Here is a 17,709-nt window from a genome sequence, read left to right on the forward strand (position 1 = left end):
GCTGGTCAATTTAGCATCTACATGCAATCATTTGTCCTACATTTTCCATATGGATGTAAAAAACAGTAGATTTTTGTTCACAACAATACATAACTGACAGGATCTGATTGTTAAAGAGCCATTATGTTGATTAGGATCAAAGTGCACGCTACCCAAAGATGTGGCACGAACACATTACGAACAGGCTTGAGCAGTGATTGTGATGCCATGACATCCGTTGACCGTATGACAGATAATCTAATCCTAGCAGTCATTAGACCATAAGCATGAGGTCTTTTTTGGTATACTGTACATCGGCCTCAGGTTATGTCGGCCTGACTGGTGCAGAGACGGCTCCGGAGGCTCTACTCGCCCTGTGTTCCCTGCTCTGGGTGCTTCTGCACGCCTGGCTGCACTCTCAGACTTCCTCCTCCCTCCTCACCGTCGCCACACTCTCCATACACGACTGGGCTGCTGCAAGGGGTCAAATGTCACCCACTTGAGATTCTGCATCTCTTTGTCATCGCCGTGCCCGATGATTGGTGTGTGTGTGTGTGAGAAAGAAAGAAATAGGGCAAGAGAGGGGAATCTTGAGAGTATGCAAGAGAGAGGCTGGAGAACATTCTTGTGTGAGTGACTGATTTTCTGGAGGAGTTTGAGGGGATCGGGGGTGGGTTAGGGACAGATCTCCTCTTCTTGGTGCTATAAAAATAGCCATTACAGCATGGGAAATCACAGCTTGCCTCTTGGACACGCCACATCTGTATTAGGTTCGGCAAGAAATAGGTGCCGGGGGAATTGTGTGGGGGGTATCTTCATGGCGACCAGCTGAGACCACGTGCAGGGAACATGCTAATTGGTATTCAGGCCAGGGCTGTGACAGCTTCCCACACACACACACACACACACACACACACGAGCCTTACTGCATACACATTCCTTGTCTTTGCAGCCATGCCCAGCAAGAGTTTCAGGAACCTGTCCACTACAATGACCACAATAATATCCCCAGCTGCATCAGCGGTGGAGAATTACACTAGAGTCTGTTCAGCCTTTCCTCACCTCTGCTTTCTGCCACCTTCTCTCTCTTCGGCTTTTAAGCCTCTTTGTTCATATGTTATCCTGTTTTTAGTGTTGTGATCCATAACGGATAACCAATGACTAAATCAGATGTAAACATAATTTTGAAGTAGCCTACCACATGTAGGTGCGAGCCTGTATGAGATCAGCATCAATGAAAAGAGTACTGACCTTAACTGGCTGCAAGCTACACGTCAATACATCAATATGGCTTGATGTTCTTCTCATTTAATTTAGTTTAGTTTGGTACCTCTTGTACATTTGAGATCATTTTTATATACTTGATACTGTATATACGCTGTATGTATTCGATAATATGTCCATATTGGGTTTACCGCTTGTTCCTCTTTACCCAAGTGGCCAAAACATTAGTTAGTGCTGCTTTAAAAACAATTAACAAATTATTAAAATGTTGTTAATAATTTCATGTTGATCAACAATTAATCAACGGCTAATGTTCAGAACAAAGAGATTTTCATTGTAATTGTAAAATACGCAACCAAAAGGGTTTTAAATACAGTATTTCCAGTAACGTAATGTTTTTTTTTTTGTTTTTTTTCACTTTTCACACTCACTTGAATAACTCACTTTAACATTGTGTCATACAAAGAACATGCTTGTGCGGCAAAGAGAGACAAACATATCGGCGGTGTGGCCACCTCTGCTGCTCTCACACTCCCTCTGACTTCTTTTCTCCGTTAATACAATTGTCAGTGCAAAGAGACTGATAAGCCTGCGGGCCTTTCTGCAGTTACCACACCTGGAAATAACATTTTTTTCTGTTTATACGCAGGCCTCGCTCCTCTCTCAGTCCTAGATATAACAGCCTATATTAAGAGCCCAGTGTTTGGCAACACGCAGCTGTTGAGATGCAACAACTCTGCATTGTTAATTTGTCTGACCTTTTGTTTTGTCTAGCTGCAGAGTGGGAGGCTACCAATCTAAAGAAGGTAGAAGAAGCCTATGAGACAGTCAACATGGAAATAAGGTAAGGGAAAAACAAAGAAATAGAAGCAGAGGTTTTTGCCTCCATTGTCACAGATTTGTGGCTAAATCCTCAACACGTCATGTGGACGATGCATTTGCTTCTTACATTGCTACAGCACTTTAAGCAGGGCGGCATGGTATGTAACCAGGCCTTAAAATAGACTCCATCCTTCTGTGCTAAAGAGTTAAGCTGCACAGTAATGAATTTGCACTGTGTGATACCTAAGGCTAATTTTAATGAAGAAAAACAAACGCTATGGGTTGCCTACTGTGCTCTGATGGGTAGGCCTATTCCAACTTACTTTGTGCCAAACAGTGTCTGCCTGGGTATGAATTATCCAAACTTCTTTGTGCCATTGTTTCAAGACAGACATGGCACAAATTAGTGCTGCAAACACTGTAATTATTCCGTGTTAATGGACAGAAATGACCTCCTGTCACAACAAATTAGTGACGCACTTACATTTCCAGCCAGAAAATCTGTCAGCCTCAAAATGCTGCAAAATATGTTTCCAAATTAAGAAGGTTCATTGATTGTGTAGTAGAGATGCACCGATCGACCGGCCAGGGATGGGAATCAGTGTCAGATATATCTGATTGTTCGCGCCAGCACCAACTAAAAGAAAGAAACTAAACATTTTATTTATTTGCCCAAATTATGTGCACTTTGCGGGTCAGTGTGAGAGTCTTTACTGCGTTCTGCCATCATTTAACAGTGCACTTTCTGACGCGAGTTGAGAACAGGATGTGTTTTGATCTGTTGCACCAGTTTTTTTTCCGGGGAAAGTAAAACATTGTAGCCGAGGGTTATGAATTCCACATTTACTTTAAGGATAAGGATCCGTTGTCTGAGCCAGTGCAGCGCTATTCCACTCACATGTCGGCGCATTACAGACAGACTCCTTCTGTTTTTATCTTTCACAATAGGAGTCCCGGATATACCAGAATACGCTGCGTAAATGCTTATAAGAGGGAGACATTTCACTAACAGGCCATTAAAATAGCTTACAACGTGTTATTTTAATTAGTTCTTTCATAGTCGAACACACAATTGAATTTTACATTAAAAAAAGCGTTACAAATACGTTTTTCGTATGCTGTTAATTATAGTTCTTAGAAAGAAAAAAAATAAGAATTGGCAGGTCAGACTTTGACCAAGAAAATTGCAATCGTTGCTTTTCTGTAAGTCTCTTCTTCTAATCCTTGCTAACATTACACAGTACATACAGTCACACACCATGACGGCTGATAAGACAAAACCTGAGCAGGTCTGCTCGAGAATTCCTGTTACATGCTCGTGCTCCCGCTCAGATGTTTTCACAGAGCTCTGAGCCAGCCAGCAATAGCTGATAAGTAGCTACTGTGGCCCTTAGGCCTCCAAACTGTTCATTACAGTGCGAGAGCCAGCCGCAGAGATGGCAGTTACCAAAAGGTCAAGATTTCTTCCCCCTAAACAAACCTGCATGAGGGGAAAGGAGGAAAAAAGAAGCTGGCGTGACTTCAGTTGCTCTATTTCTTAGATGTCCACCTAGCTTCAGTTGCTCCTGGTCAAATTACTCACTATCATTTCTGTGTGTTGGAGCATCCCCCCCACTTCTCTTCAGGCCATGTCCTTTATCAGGTTTGCAGATATAAATGTGCTAGTGCATTTGTGTCTTCATGAACTGGCATGAAATTAAAGCGTCTTCCTCATTAGTCCACACCTTTCATTCCTTTAACGTGCTGTAAAGGGCAATTTCCGCAAAATTGGCTCTGTGTGTGAGCGCTTTGACCCCTGCCCTGCAGAGAATCACATGCGCACACAGTTACGCAACCTGCATTGCTTTTCCGACCCCGAATCTTCCCCCTGCAGAACCCCGCCTTATCAACCTCAAGCGAAACAATCACCCTCCCTAAACATTTGTTAACCCCATTAGCAATTCCAGGTTATGAATATGGAAATAAGGGCCTGTGCGCCATTAGAGATAGGGCCCAGTTCCCTTATTTGCGATTAGTGAAGAAAAGCAGCCCTCGCCAGCTCAGATAATTGGAAACTGGGGATGGGCTTTAAAGGGCCACCTCATCAACACTCCATCCAAGAAGTCAGTCACTTAAAGCTGCAAGTTAAGCATTGTCCAGCACAGTTAGGAGTCATGTAGAAGTTATTAAGCAAGGACTTTGTCAGGGACTTAAAACAAATGGCTCACAACACTGGAACACACAAGTAACAAGCCATTACGCAACCTAAATTTGCAACCTTTTACTTTATAACATAAAACGTTATTTGCTTAAAACCATGCCACTAGTGTTCTTTCAAAGGTTAAAGTGTGCCTAATATATTTATTTTGGTTTCCTCAGTGATCTCCAGAAGAAGCTGGCGATAGACTACGGAACAGATTGGGAGTTTCTGTTTTTGAACAGCCAGTGTTACAAGCTCAAAGTATACGAGTAAGTACTGACAGAATATTGATTGCTTTTTTGTTTTATATGCTTATTTGTGTCTGGCATCAATATGGAAACTAGTCGGGAACATACATACAAACATCTGTTAGCCTCAAAATACAGAATACACTCATTATAAAATCTTCTCACTGAGGCACACGCTGACAGAAAAATACATCTGACACTGTTGTCAGGAATTGGTAAAGCTTTTAATATTTAGGTCTAATATCAATAATGGGAATCATGGAAAGCAATTTCTTGTGTGATACCTTTGCACTGCAGGTAGCCATGAAAATCGCTGGATTGAAAAGTAAACAGTTTCAAACACCCATCCCAAAATCAATATGTTAACCAGAGGCTGGAATCCATCTTATTTTGAGCAACTGTACTAAAACAAATTCTATCTGTAGCAAATGTGAACCCTCTCAGTAAAGATCCACCATTTAAAGTTTATAATTTGTGAGCTCCAAGTCACCCTGGAGAAAGCCAAGCAGCTAAATCAACTAAATTTAATCAACAGAATGAGCTTCTTTTACTCTCTCCTGCTGCATCCCTATGGCCCCTGCTGGGGTAGAATCTGTTCTCCTCAGGATTGCTTGCCAGCTGGAGCTTTAGAGGCCTGTGGGTGGTTGCAGTTTTGAAAGAAAATTATCTGAGATCTGCACTGAGATCTGCACTGCAAATACATTTTTCAGACATCCTTGGAATCAGTGGTTTTCCCATGCCCTTATACACCAGTGTGATTTGTTTGCTTAGTTTGCCATTTAGGAGGCAAAATCTGAAAAAAGGGAAGTTGCAGTTTCTGTACTTGCGCCAGACAAAATCTATTTCAGTCTTTTACTGGAGACAGTATTAGATAATATTGCACATTGATTGCAAGGGTGTTTGTCATGATGTAGGCAAGTAGAGCTCGCTCCTATGATATTGATCATCCTTTACTTCTGTGAATGCAAAGACCTAAACATATATGTAACAATGTCCACATTGATAATGTCCAAAAATTAGTTTTGTTATATATTTGTTATATATATTTTGTTTGGATGTATACTTATGTGTCCCTAAATTTTCCATCAATGTTCAAACCCAGAGAAATGCATAAATCTATTCAAAGTAACAGGGCATTTCTTTTAGTTGCCTGTCGCTCTAACTTCCGGGGAAACATCAGATAATATGCCAGAGAGTGAGAAAGGAAGTAGACGTGAACGTTAATAGAACTTGAACTGGAAAACTTACCGTGGCCATTAACATTTCTGCCAGAGTCACATCAGACTACAACTCCCATGATCCCATGCTACTTCACGACGTTATCAAACTACTTTTGTTTTGCATCTCAGGCTAACTAGCTTACTTTTGGTAATTGGGCATTACTTCCAAGGCCAAACAGATTATCATAAGCCAACATCATTATAGGGTAAGATGTTATATTTACTGTCCTAGTCACAGTAGAACATCCACCGTGTAGTAATTCCTCACTGTTTTGAAGCTGGCCCTTTTATGCTAGCAGAGTTTAGGCTAATGGTAGCAGCTCAGCCCTGCTATTGATTGAATTTCAGGATGCTTACACTCCAGTTTCAACTTAACTCAACCAAACTTGTTGTCTGGTAAAGCATTACATTCACTGAACATATTGGTTGGTCCTGACTCTATGAGCCTTTTCTATTTTAACGTTAAAATGAACTGACCAGGTATATGTCAAACTTCTGTCTTGAGCAGCTGAAATATATTAATGTCCGCTTAAGCCTCAGTCTTTTAGCATGATATCATATATGTAGCGTCAAGTATATCGATGCTCTCATTTTGAAGCGAATCAGATGCTAACATTAAAACATCAGCTGGAACTCATGGAGCTAACGTTAGCTTAAATAGCTAGCTGCTGTGCGGGACTGATGAGCTAAACAGGCACTGCAATAGCAATTAATAGGACTAATGTTAGCAGTATCTTGCAAACCTGTTAACGTCACCAAATTATAAGAATTTACTTGTATATAGCTGTTTCACACATTAGAATGGTAAAGAATAGCATACCTAAAACTTAATCCCATTCGTACAAGCTTCATTTTCTATATATATATATATTTATTTTAATCTAGTTTTTAGATTCTTTTATATGATATTTGTATCCATTTGTTCGACTAGGCACAAGAATTCCTCTGTATGATGTACTGTGTAGGATTGTATATGTGACGAGTTGATTTGATTTGATTTGATTTGAGATGTATCAAGTCACATTATCTCTCACACCTTCAGTCCTCATCCGGGGCACAGAAACCCACACTGTACTCTGTTACCTTTCTTTCCCCGCCCTATTGGTATCATAGACTCCATGTTATTTTTCATCCTTCAACTCATTGAAGAGCACAATATCCACCAGCGTCAACTCAGCTGAAGGTCCTTTGACCTACCAGCACCCCTCTCAGCAATGTACCAGTTCCCATCCCTGCCCCCCTTTATCCTTGCTGTTCGCCTTGAACCGTGATCCTGAAAAGACATGACATTGACAGACACATAAACCAACGGCTTTCTATAGCACTTCCTCCCATGCCCTCGAGTGAGCGAACGAGCAGAGCTACAGTTTCTCTCCAATAATGGAACAGAATCACACACTTCTCTTTCCAGCTTCTTGATCATCGGTTGAATTCGTCTTACATCCGCCCTCCCCGGTGTTTAGATCTCTCACGTTTGATTAAATTGCTCCCCCCCTTTTTTTTTTTTTCTTTTCTTGAGTGAAAGCCAATATTGGAAAAAAAGTGCCCTGAGCCATAAAAGTTTGCTGAGCAGGAACACTGTCTATCTGTAATGTAACTAATAGCTTATTTCACTGAATGGATTTCAACTGGCGCTGGTGTTGGGCGTGGTAGGGAAACGGTTTGCTGCCAGCTGAGGATCATTGATGGAGCAGGGAAATAGAAGCGATTGCTTTTCAGGAGATTTGCTCTTGTTTACACTTACAGTATATACTGCGGGCCGAACTTGTTAACGTTCAGAGTGTGTTTCATTTCTATCTGAGGGTGTCAGCTGAGATTTCTCCTTTTGTCTCTGCGAAGGAGGATCCCTTTCTCTGCACCTCGTTGTCGAGTTATTTCTTCCGCCTTGCCTCATGATGGTGTGAATCACTTCTGCAAACCAGGGCTTGAAGCCTTCTCTTGTTTGTCCAGGGAAAAAAATATATAATTGCTTTGATTTCAGAGGGGGGAAAAAATAGCAGCCTTTTGTTGTTGAATACTTTCAAGTGAGAATGATTAAGGGCGAAATTAGAAGCTAAATCTTGTGTAGTAGCACACTCCACATTGCCTTCTCATCAGTTTCTCTCTAAACACCATAAACAACATGAATAAAAGCTTAGAGAGGGAGCTTGTTCTTGGTGCATTATCATTTAATGGCATTATTCCTAAAATTCCACCCCAGACTTACCTTTTTTTTTTTTAAGATTACATCACACTCGCTATTGAAGCTCACCTCCCAAAAATTCAGCCATTAAAAATCCATGTATTTCCCCAGAAATGGTCTTTAGGCTGCTGGTGGGCCCTTATCAAGAGTCGGGAATTTAAAACGCAGGCTTCTGCCAGTGAATCAGAAATAAGCTTGGCAATTCAGTCAACACAGCCTGGCACAGCATGAAGGAAGACACCCCATAATGAGTTCTCAGAGGCGGAGTCCCTACCTACAGCAGAGTCTAATATTCCTCCCGTGGATTTGTTGACACTCCTCAAAGCAACTTAAATCGAAGGGCCGTGATTTATGCAAGACTGTCAGGTCAGATTGACTCAGCCTCCGCTCTCGTGTCATTAGAAAGTACAGCACTTCAGTGAGTCATGCCCGCCACTGTGGTTCAGCTTTGACAGAGAAGAGAGAAGGATAACGCAGCACAAGTGACACTTCCAACTGTCTGTAGAACATCACATGGCCTTAGCAGTGCACTGGGTTATTCTAGGGAAGAAAGAGACTCCATCAGGATAGCCTAGAGGGAGCTGTTTCAAATTGGATATAAACCATTGCAAGGCGGGTGGTTTGGAGTCCTAGATGTGTCTGCTCGCTGTCGTGAGAGTAGCATGGAAATGAAGAGCCATATATGTGGTGGATTTCATAAGGGCTGTGCCATGAATACCATCCTCGTACAAATAGGGTTTGACAAGGACCATTGGGATATTTAGACAGTATTTGCTGTCTGGCAGATACTTGTCAGGAATGGAAACATTCCACTGAACTTGTTGCTACTAATGATATTCTTAAGAGCATCTGCTGTGTCAGTTTTCTGAGATTAAATAGTAAAAAGAAGACGTTAGCTTTCGATGTTAGGCCGTGTGCTATTAGAAATTTATGTAACACCAGAAAGCAAACCAGCTAACAACAGACGAATGCATGCATGCGCACAAATGAAATGCAAACCTTGTTTGCTCGGGTTTATGGAGGGGGACAGAGAGGCAGAGGGCCTGGTTAACCATAATTGGAACGATGTTAAAATAAGTGGTTGTGCTGCAGTGGCTGTTTATGCAGATCCATGCCTCGGAGCGTGAGCACTTTGTCACACCCAGTAGCTCTCAAATTATGATAGATGTGGCACAGACACTGTTGTTAAATTAAAGCATGAAATTTAGCATTACTCTTAATGAGCTGCTCATGCAATTAATTAGCTTCAAAAGGTCATGTTTGGTCCAGAGGGGGCAGGGAGATTGCATTCACCTGCATTAAGATCTGCATTCTGTAGTGTCAAGGAGAAGGCGGCATTGTTAAAAGATAATACTTTCTGACAGCCTGACCCTGTTTGTGGCTCAAGCCTTAATTTTATTTTGGGTTACTACTAGAATATGTTTACATGCTTTAAAGCTCAAAAAACACATCAGTTTTGTCATACTGTCCAGTATAGCAGCTCTGTATTCCCCCTCTGTCTGAAACACTCCTGTCTCTTTAAAGCCCCCCCCCCTCCTGAATTCCCAGTCTGCTCTGATTGGTCTGCTCACACATGCCTGAGCCAGCACTGCTCACCATGTCTCCACTCAGCTCCATCGTGTTTTTAGCTTCACTTCTACCAAGAATACAGGCATAAATTATGCAAATGTGTGACATGGTGACGTAGTGTGATTTTAAGAATTGCAGGCGGTATTACCGATGAGGTGTTTAAGGGGCAGTGTTTGCTGTGGGAGAGAGGAACTCCCATTGGTGCAAACCTTCAAGATCTTCATGCACAAAAAAGCATAATAGGTCACCTTTAAATACATATTACATTTGCATGCTTTCATTGAAAAAAGAAAGAAAAAGAAAAAATCAGCGAGGAATTGTTTGGTGTAAATAGGCAATTTGTCAGTAAGTATTTACAACAGCAGGGCTGAAAATAAACCTGACAACAATGGAGATCTTTGGCACAGAGGAAGAAGCTGCATCAGGCTCTGACTACACAGATTAAATTCATCGGACTTATTGGCTGTGAGAAAAATATAAAATATTACCAGTCTCATTTTAGTCAGGTTTTATCATCGATTCTGAACCTCTCATCGCAGTGAACTGAAATGACCACAGATTTTAACACCCATTAATAACATTTAATTCTTTTAAAGGCCTTTTCAAGGACATTTTACATAATCATGAATAATTGTTTTATATATAGAAGAAAGAGCAACAATTTGAAACCGTTCTCCCACTCTGTGTGTTTCTGAATCGTGTACTGCATCTTCATTTCTGCACCAGCCAAACAATTTAATTAGTTAAACTGGTGCAGCATCTCTGCTGTGAGGTATTTATTTATAAAACCGTATGCCGCCTAATAAGTTTTTCCGAGACGCCATGTTGAACAGCACAGTCAGTTTATCTTCCTGTTGAATCACCGCCTCCCTCAACCAATTGTGATCCAACAAAGCCTTTGGCTTTCAAGATGCTGGTTGCTTCCTGTAAGCAACCGAAAGCACGTGGACATCCTGCCCATTCCACAGCAGGGGTGGCCATCTGAAGTAGCATGAGTTTTTCCGTTGGTCCAGCAGACCTGTGGGCTGGCAGTGAGCTGCATGTGTGTCTGGTGGGGTCATAAAATCATTACATCTCATCAGTCTTTGTTAAGCTGCCAACTGTATGGCCAGAGAAGTGGGCAGTGTGCAGAGTTTCTGTGGGTTGGTGGTGTTGAAACAGTCCAGGTCAAATTTTTAGAGATCTTTTTTTTTTTTTTTTGTTTGTTTGTTTCTCCCAGCTTGTCACTGCACACCAGGACTCGCCGTTTCTAAATCAGAGTGAGATAATTCGGAGCCGAGCTAATCATCTTTATTGTTGTCATTATTGTCAGTGCTGTACCAGTTCAGGTTAAGCTTTCATCTGCTTGCTGTTGCACAGGCATTGCACTTTAGTCAGAGAGCACATAACACACAAAAACACCAAACCTAGCCACAAAAACATGAGCTGCAATTAAGCTTAATTTCTTCTGCACTGAGTAAACCACGAAGCAACAGCGGAGCCTCCCTGTGTTATGTGTGCCTGGGTCAACTTGGACTGAAGCTTTTTATATTTAGGATTTTCGCTTGTGTGTGTCTGAGGGGTTTCTCTTCAGTTTCAGGCAGGCGCTGATAAAATATCCAACATGTCTTAAATGTATCAAAATATTGATTACTGGGAGAGCAGATGCCGCTACAGCTGATGAAAGATGCAATTGGATGAAAAAACACTGCATGTTTGTTTCAAGATTGACAGTGTCACCATTAATTCAGTATTAATAGATCATGTTTCATGTATACTTCAGCTCTCTGTTTGCCAATTACCTTATTCTGATTAACTATTTTGAATAACTCCAAGGCAAAATAATGGGATTGTTGAGTGAGAGCTGATCTAAATCTACAGGATTTTTGCAGGCAGGAGCTTTGGAAGGCCTAGACGTCACCCTTCCCTTCAGCTTTGTATACAAGGTCGAGCAGTGTGGATGAGTGTGGTTATTTTATGAATAAAACAATTTAGAGTAAGTTAAGGTCAGTGTAACATCACTACTGGCAGATGCATTGACGTCAACCATATATAATAGATGGCTGGAAACTGGTGCAAAGATTTTCATATTCCTTATCATGCTGACTGGTTTGGTTCGGACCTACAGTTAAAATGGTCAACAAAAGAGTCTGTAGGTTTAATGGAGAGACCCAGGAGAGAATTAAGCATAGAGTAAAAATCCATAAAACCCCCAAAGACAGACAGCAAATAGTCTCAGTGCATACATATTACAATCCCTGGGTTTAATCAGTGTTTATATTATATTTCTTTTCGCGCTGTGTCTCATTTACAGGCTGTGCTGTGACAACCTGAACTTCCTGGTGAGATCAACAGCTATCTGATCAAATCAAATAAGATCTAGTTTAGCAACTGTAAGAAATTTCTGTCACAGTATAATTATTTTTCTATACATACACATTAAGCAACTCAACAATATTATGGTGTAATTTATGACATAAAACATGTGCTTGGGCAATGTTTGTTCATTGTTGTATCTTCAGTCAAGCTAAATGCACACGATACAAACACAGTATGATTGCTGTAAGAAGACTCTGCACCCTGTTAGACATTTATGTCTGTATTTACTGAGGAGTTTCTGCATTAGCATAGCTGTGGTGGTTCTGATCTACTAACCTCTTACCCCGAGCATTTTCTGCACGGAAACGGGGCCGAGACTTTAAGTGCGTTTGACCCATTTAATGAGTATTTTGAGGAGTGACAATGGTATGGTGCAAATTGGAGCAAATTATTGAAATGGATCGCTCCCATCAGTTTACTACACTAAAACACCTGTGATTGAGAATGATATTTCACAGCCAGAGGAAGCACATCTCGTCACCCCGAGAGAGCCGTTTCTGTTATGTTGTTCAAATGCTCAACACGCAGAGAAAATAACTCTGTAATAGGATTGTTCCATTTGGAAATTACTCTCTTTGAATGTCAGAATATGAGATGAAGTTGTTAAAAGCGAGCCATAGTTAGGCATAAAAATAGAAGTCATGGTGTTATCTCATCATCTTAAGACCAGGGTCGATTATACATGAACTTTTTCAAACCTGTATATTGAAAGCATTTATATTCATGTGTGACGTTCTGATCTAGGATGTTTGATTTTATATTGCGATCGATACTGATCTTGGTAGCAGGCCTGGCTATCAATGTGACTCATTTAAAACAATATACTGTAATAACATCTGTGCAAGCGTAATGTTGGTCTATAAACATCTCCACATGTAGTTAGACAAAATATCCTTCACTTAAGGTCAATGTACTAGCTTGTTCTGGAGCTTCCAGCATAACATTGCCTTCATCGGCGGATACAGTTTACTGGTTTTCACTTGTCATGAAAATTTTGTTATGTAACCGCAGTATATCAGAGCAATTATCTCCATGACAACTGACTCCATCTGTGGAGGTACATTGCAATATGTGGTTGAAGACCCCAGAAAAAGCTAATAAGGGGACCTTGAATGATGAATATTTTGTCAAAATGCTTTTTCCAAGTTCAAGAGTTGCTTTCCACTTACACACATGTCCATATATAGTTAAGTCTTATGTAGCTGCTGCTCTGTTGTTAGTTTAGTCATACAGTACGGGGCCATAATTTGGTGGACCCAAGGGACAGAACACAATTAAATTTCAGAAAACACAAAAACATTGAATAAAACACAACAACATTTCAGTATATGGATACCTCTTACCCAAACCATGGGGATATCCAGACATAACAGCCATGTGGTTTTGGAACATCTAATTCTATAACAATAGAGATTAGTATGCTGCTGTAACAGCCTTCGCCCTTCTTGGAAAGGTTTCCACAAGATTATGGAACCTGCCTGCAGGCATTTGCTCCCATTCAGCCCCAAGAGCGTTAGCAATGTCGGGCAGTGACGTAGCACGATGAGGCCTGGCTCTCTCTCGGTATTCCACTTCATCCCCCAGGTGATGGATGCGGTTGAGGCCAGGGCTTCGTGCAGGCCTGTCAAGTTCTGACTCACTGACCTCTTGGAACCATTCCTTCATGGACCTCACTTTGTTATCAGACCGTGACATCCCCTTACACTAACCCTTTCGTTATCCGAATTGGCAAAAAGGAGAATAAGTAAGATTGGGCCCATTGTTAAAGCCTATTATGCAATATCCTACCTTACTTTCTTCTCATGAAAATCTCCAGCGACTGTTTTTACACACCTTTTGTGATGGAAGTGAAAGCTACCCTCTGTATTTCCACTCTGTTAGTTTTAGCGCACGTCTTAAACACAGACCGTGCGAGAAGGGAACACATTTAAAATATAGAACAGATGTTTCACAGTCACTCTCTAAGTTTCAAAGTCTCTGATTCCTGGCTTCGCTCTTCTTTTTCACTTTTAATGTGGGAACTCTAATTATCACTTTAAGTCATGTTGAAGTAGATTTCCTAACACGTTTAAGTGTTATGAGCCTTTTTTTTTCTTTTTTTTTTTTTTACACCTTTGAGGAGGAAAAGTGTAAAATATTATTTTGAGCCAACTTGCTCAACACCTACGTAGGATCATTTACATTCCGTTATATATACTGTATATATTATTGATAATCCCTCAAAGGTAGCTTCAGGCGTGCAAAACAAAGCCTGCTGATTATTGTCTTTACCGTAGCTCGCATTGAAATTTGATGAAAAGACGATAGTACCTTTACATTTGTGTAGCTGCTACTCACAAACTCATCACATCTGTTTTATGAAAGATTAATTGAGAAACTGCATTATTTAAACCAGCAATTATGACCTTAAAATAACTCCTCAATCAGATTTTAATAATATAAAATACTTACAACAAACACATAGCATTTTAGTACTTTTAAAGCACCACGATTCTGTAATTCTGTGATTTTTTTCGGACATTTGAAAGACGGATAAAGACCAGCTGCTGTCCCTCACTGCCGACCATATTTTCCATGAGCCTCAACCTTCACCTGTTTCGAGACGAAAATAGCAGCAGTGATAATGTAACATCTTGGGAGATGGCAGGGAGAATGCAGCCTTAAATGATCTGCCAGAGGCCATTTGCCTCATTGCCCTTAGTGATGGCTTTAAAAACTAAATTGGCTTCAAGTTTGGCTTGTTTCGTTTCCCCGTTTTTCGCATATAAATTGAGGCATCATCTTCGAGAGGCTCTATCGCTCAGTATTATTTTTATTTTTTCATTTTTCCGGGTAATTTATGTTAGAACGAGGCCTCTGCCGTGCATCCGCCTTCCCTCTTCATGTTGTTTCACAGAAACTAAATGTAATAATGTAAAAGATGAAAAAAGTATATATCTTGTGCATTGAATCTCGGGTCTGCATAAAGAGTTTCAGGGCCAAAATATGATAAGCTGTCAGGAAAAATGAACTTCAATCAGGCTCATCGTAAAAACACTGTACAGCATTCTTTATTCAGACTTGCATTTGTGGTTCGCCATGTGGAAAATTTAGGTAAACTGAAAAATGGCCTACTTTCAGTCCGTCTTCTTCTTAAACTGGCTCGAGATGTATGAACCGGCATCGAGTCTTTGGGCTGCCAGCGAACTCTCAACATGATTGTGAAGTGAAGGGAATTGCAATGACCCAATCTCACAATGATCATGAGTTCTGGAGATGGAAATGTCCTCCTATTAGATACAATACCGGGATTTGATTCTGTAATTGCACTTGAGGCCTAATGAGCTGACCGTTCATGTGCTGAAAGTAAAGCTCTCGTCATGGCTGCACTTTTTTATGCTTTTACTGTAGGAGAGAGATCCAAACACTGCAGAACTTTTTTCACCGCCAAGACATAAATCAAAGTGTCTCACTCCCACCTTCGTGCTCTACAGTAGGTGCTCTTATATCAGAAAAACACCTGCTGTTGTAATACAAGGCAATTGCACCTTAAATATAAGAACAGGCCTTGCTCCCTTCATCAGTTACAGTTACTGCAGTTAAAACAATAAAGTGATTGGTATAATAAAAGGTGCATGGAAACATTTGCATTTCCTGACTGTAATATACGGAGAAAAATAAAGTTTGTCATGCTTATTAATACATTAAACGGTATGTTTATAGCCATCAGTGCAGTTAAATAGCACGTTCTCTGTATATGCTTGCTGCTTTCTAAACAAAACTTTCTTTTCAAGGGAGGTGTGTTTTTCATGTGCGTGTTTGAGAATTCGAACAACACATAACAAAAAGGCATTTAAAATACGTTAATACTGATTCATCTATGCTTCAAAAAACACATTTATTGTAAGCACACACTTAAGTGCTCTTCTAATTTTCCGATGTCCTATTGATTCACATTAAAATACAAGAAAATCATTGCAGGTAAACATTTAAAGTAGGGAAACAGCAGCAGAACCAGAGAGAAAACGGCCTCGGACAATTACAATATGTTGGAGCATCCCTAGCTCAGCATTTTTCTAAGTTTAAAAACTCAGCTCATCAGCACTTATCTGAGTTTAGTCCAGGGAATGCCCCTTTTCCAGGTGCCCATTTTTAAAATAAAGGTAGGCCTACGCAATGTGCAATGCAGGTTTTTTCAGTAAGGTGTATAATCCATAATGGCTGTGTGTTTTCTGTTTGGTCGGTAACCTTGCACTTGAGGATAGACGGAGCATTCCAGTCACATATAGAGCCTGTATTGCTGTCAGCTGTTACCAGTAAGAAGGGTTCAGTTGCCGCTCTAACCTGCACCGAGGACACCTCAGCAAGGTGTAGACTTGTTGACACAGAGGCTTAAAGCTGGATCTGCTGATTAAAGGACAGACAGGCGCTAGACAACCCTGCAGCCTTTACACTCAGGTCAGATGATTCACTATTGATTCAGGTTGTGAAGGGAGAACAAAAACACCTATCTGATGTCTCCACATAACGAAATGTGTGAGTCTGTTTAAAGATTTAATATGTGAATTAGATTCCAAAAATAAGTTTCACAGCTGCTCCTTTACAATATCGAGTGAGTGAACTTGATAATCAGAAGAGCCTGTAGTTACTGTAGGGTATGTTCACACTGAATACATGTTTGCCAATTCCTCTTAAAGGAGTAGTTCAACATTTTGGGAAATAGGCTTATTTGTATCCTTGCTGAGAGTTTGATGGAAAGATTGATGCCGCTTCATCTCACTAATTAACATGTTACAGTACGCCTCATTTGTTTCGCTGTTTCCCCCCTGTTTACACTCTTTGCTAAGCTAACTAGCTGCTACCTGTGGCTTCATATATATGCTATGGAGGTTATAGTGGTATCAATCTATTCATCCAACTCTAGCCAACAAAACAAAACGCAACACAAACAAAAATAGGATAGAGCCAGACAAAATGTCCTTCCAAACTGGTCATTATATTAATACAGTTTTTTCCCCCCAATCAAATTAGGCAGATGTTGCATATTCATTTGGTTGATACCAGGGCATTTACTATTATTTACGTAAATATGACCATTATTAGCTTTTAATTATAAAACACCTTGCACATTGCATGCAAAAAGGTGATAAAACAATTAACTGTTATCTCATAATTCCTCATAGTTCAACGGAAAAGCTGCTCATTTTCGAGACTGTGCCTCTTTGTTTCTATGGCAGTGTATATTTTTGTGTGCTTCATCTTTCTAACAATTACACAAATACCTTTTTTTATCAACAGCTTTTCTAAGATTCACTTTTTATTCATTTCTGAATTTGATTAAAAAAAAAGTCAATCTTAAAATATCTTCAACATGAAGATGACTTAGTAAATTAATAAAGCTCAGTGGAGTTTAACCTCTCCTGCAATGTTAAAAGTGTTGAAACATTTTCTACTTATAGACATGTGACCTAACGTTGCTCTGTGCTATCAACAAAAACAGTGTTAGTTTTTTCTTAAAGTTTGCTTCTAAACAATTAACCACATCACGTTACACTGCTGAGTCACCTCTGACCTGTATGGCATGCCAGCCGAGCGTACACAACGTTACCTGTAAACCAATTAGCTAGTGTTGACTTGCTGCAGTTTGCAGTGTCACCCTCACTGAACTCCACCCACGCCGTCACATAGCAGTCTCGTGGGAGAAGGGCTTAATTGCTGTCTCTCTCCTTCTCTCTCTCTTGACTGGATCTCAGTGGACTGTGGAATAAATCTCTCTCTTCCTGTATAGCCCTGGTGACTACCAGTTGGGTGTCTGTGTCAGATCTGTAATTAACAATGGACTGTCAAAGAATAATTATAGTTTATAGCAACTTGGGTCTTATTTTTGGTGTTTGGGCTGTAAATGCTATGTGTAAAAATAACCCTGTACTCAGCAAATGGATTGATCTA

The 17,709-nt window shown here is 40.4% G+C and overlaps 1 protein-coding gene across 1 annotated transcript in view; it reads left to right on the forward strand.

Moving 5' to 3' along the window:
* LOC141003856 (glucosidase 2 subunit beta-like) overlaps positions 1-17,709 on the forward strand; it is a 126,616-nt gene that overhangs the window by 82,158 nt on the left and 26,749 nt on the right. The window contains exons 11-12 of the mRNA XM_073475332.1: positions 1,978-2,047; positions 4,384-4,473. Coding sequence (XP_073331433.1) covers positions 1,978-2,047; positions 4,384-4,473 — 160 coding nt within the window. The remainder of the gene's footprint in view (positions 1-1,977; positions 2,048-4,383; positions 4,474-17,709) is intronic.

Source organism: Pagrus major, chromosome 10 (genome assembly GCF_040436345.1).
Source record: "Pagrus major chromosome 10, Pma_NU_1.0".
Classification (NCBI taxonomy): Eukaryota; Metazoa; Chordata; class Actinopteri; order Spariformes; family Sparidae; genus Pagrus; species Pagrus major.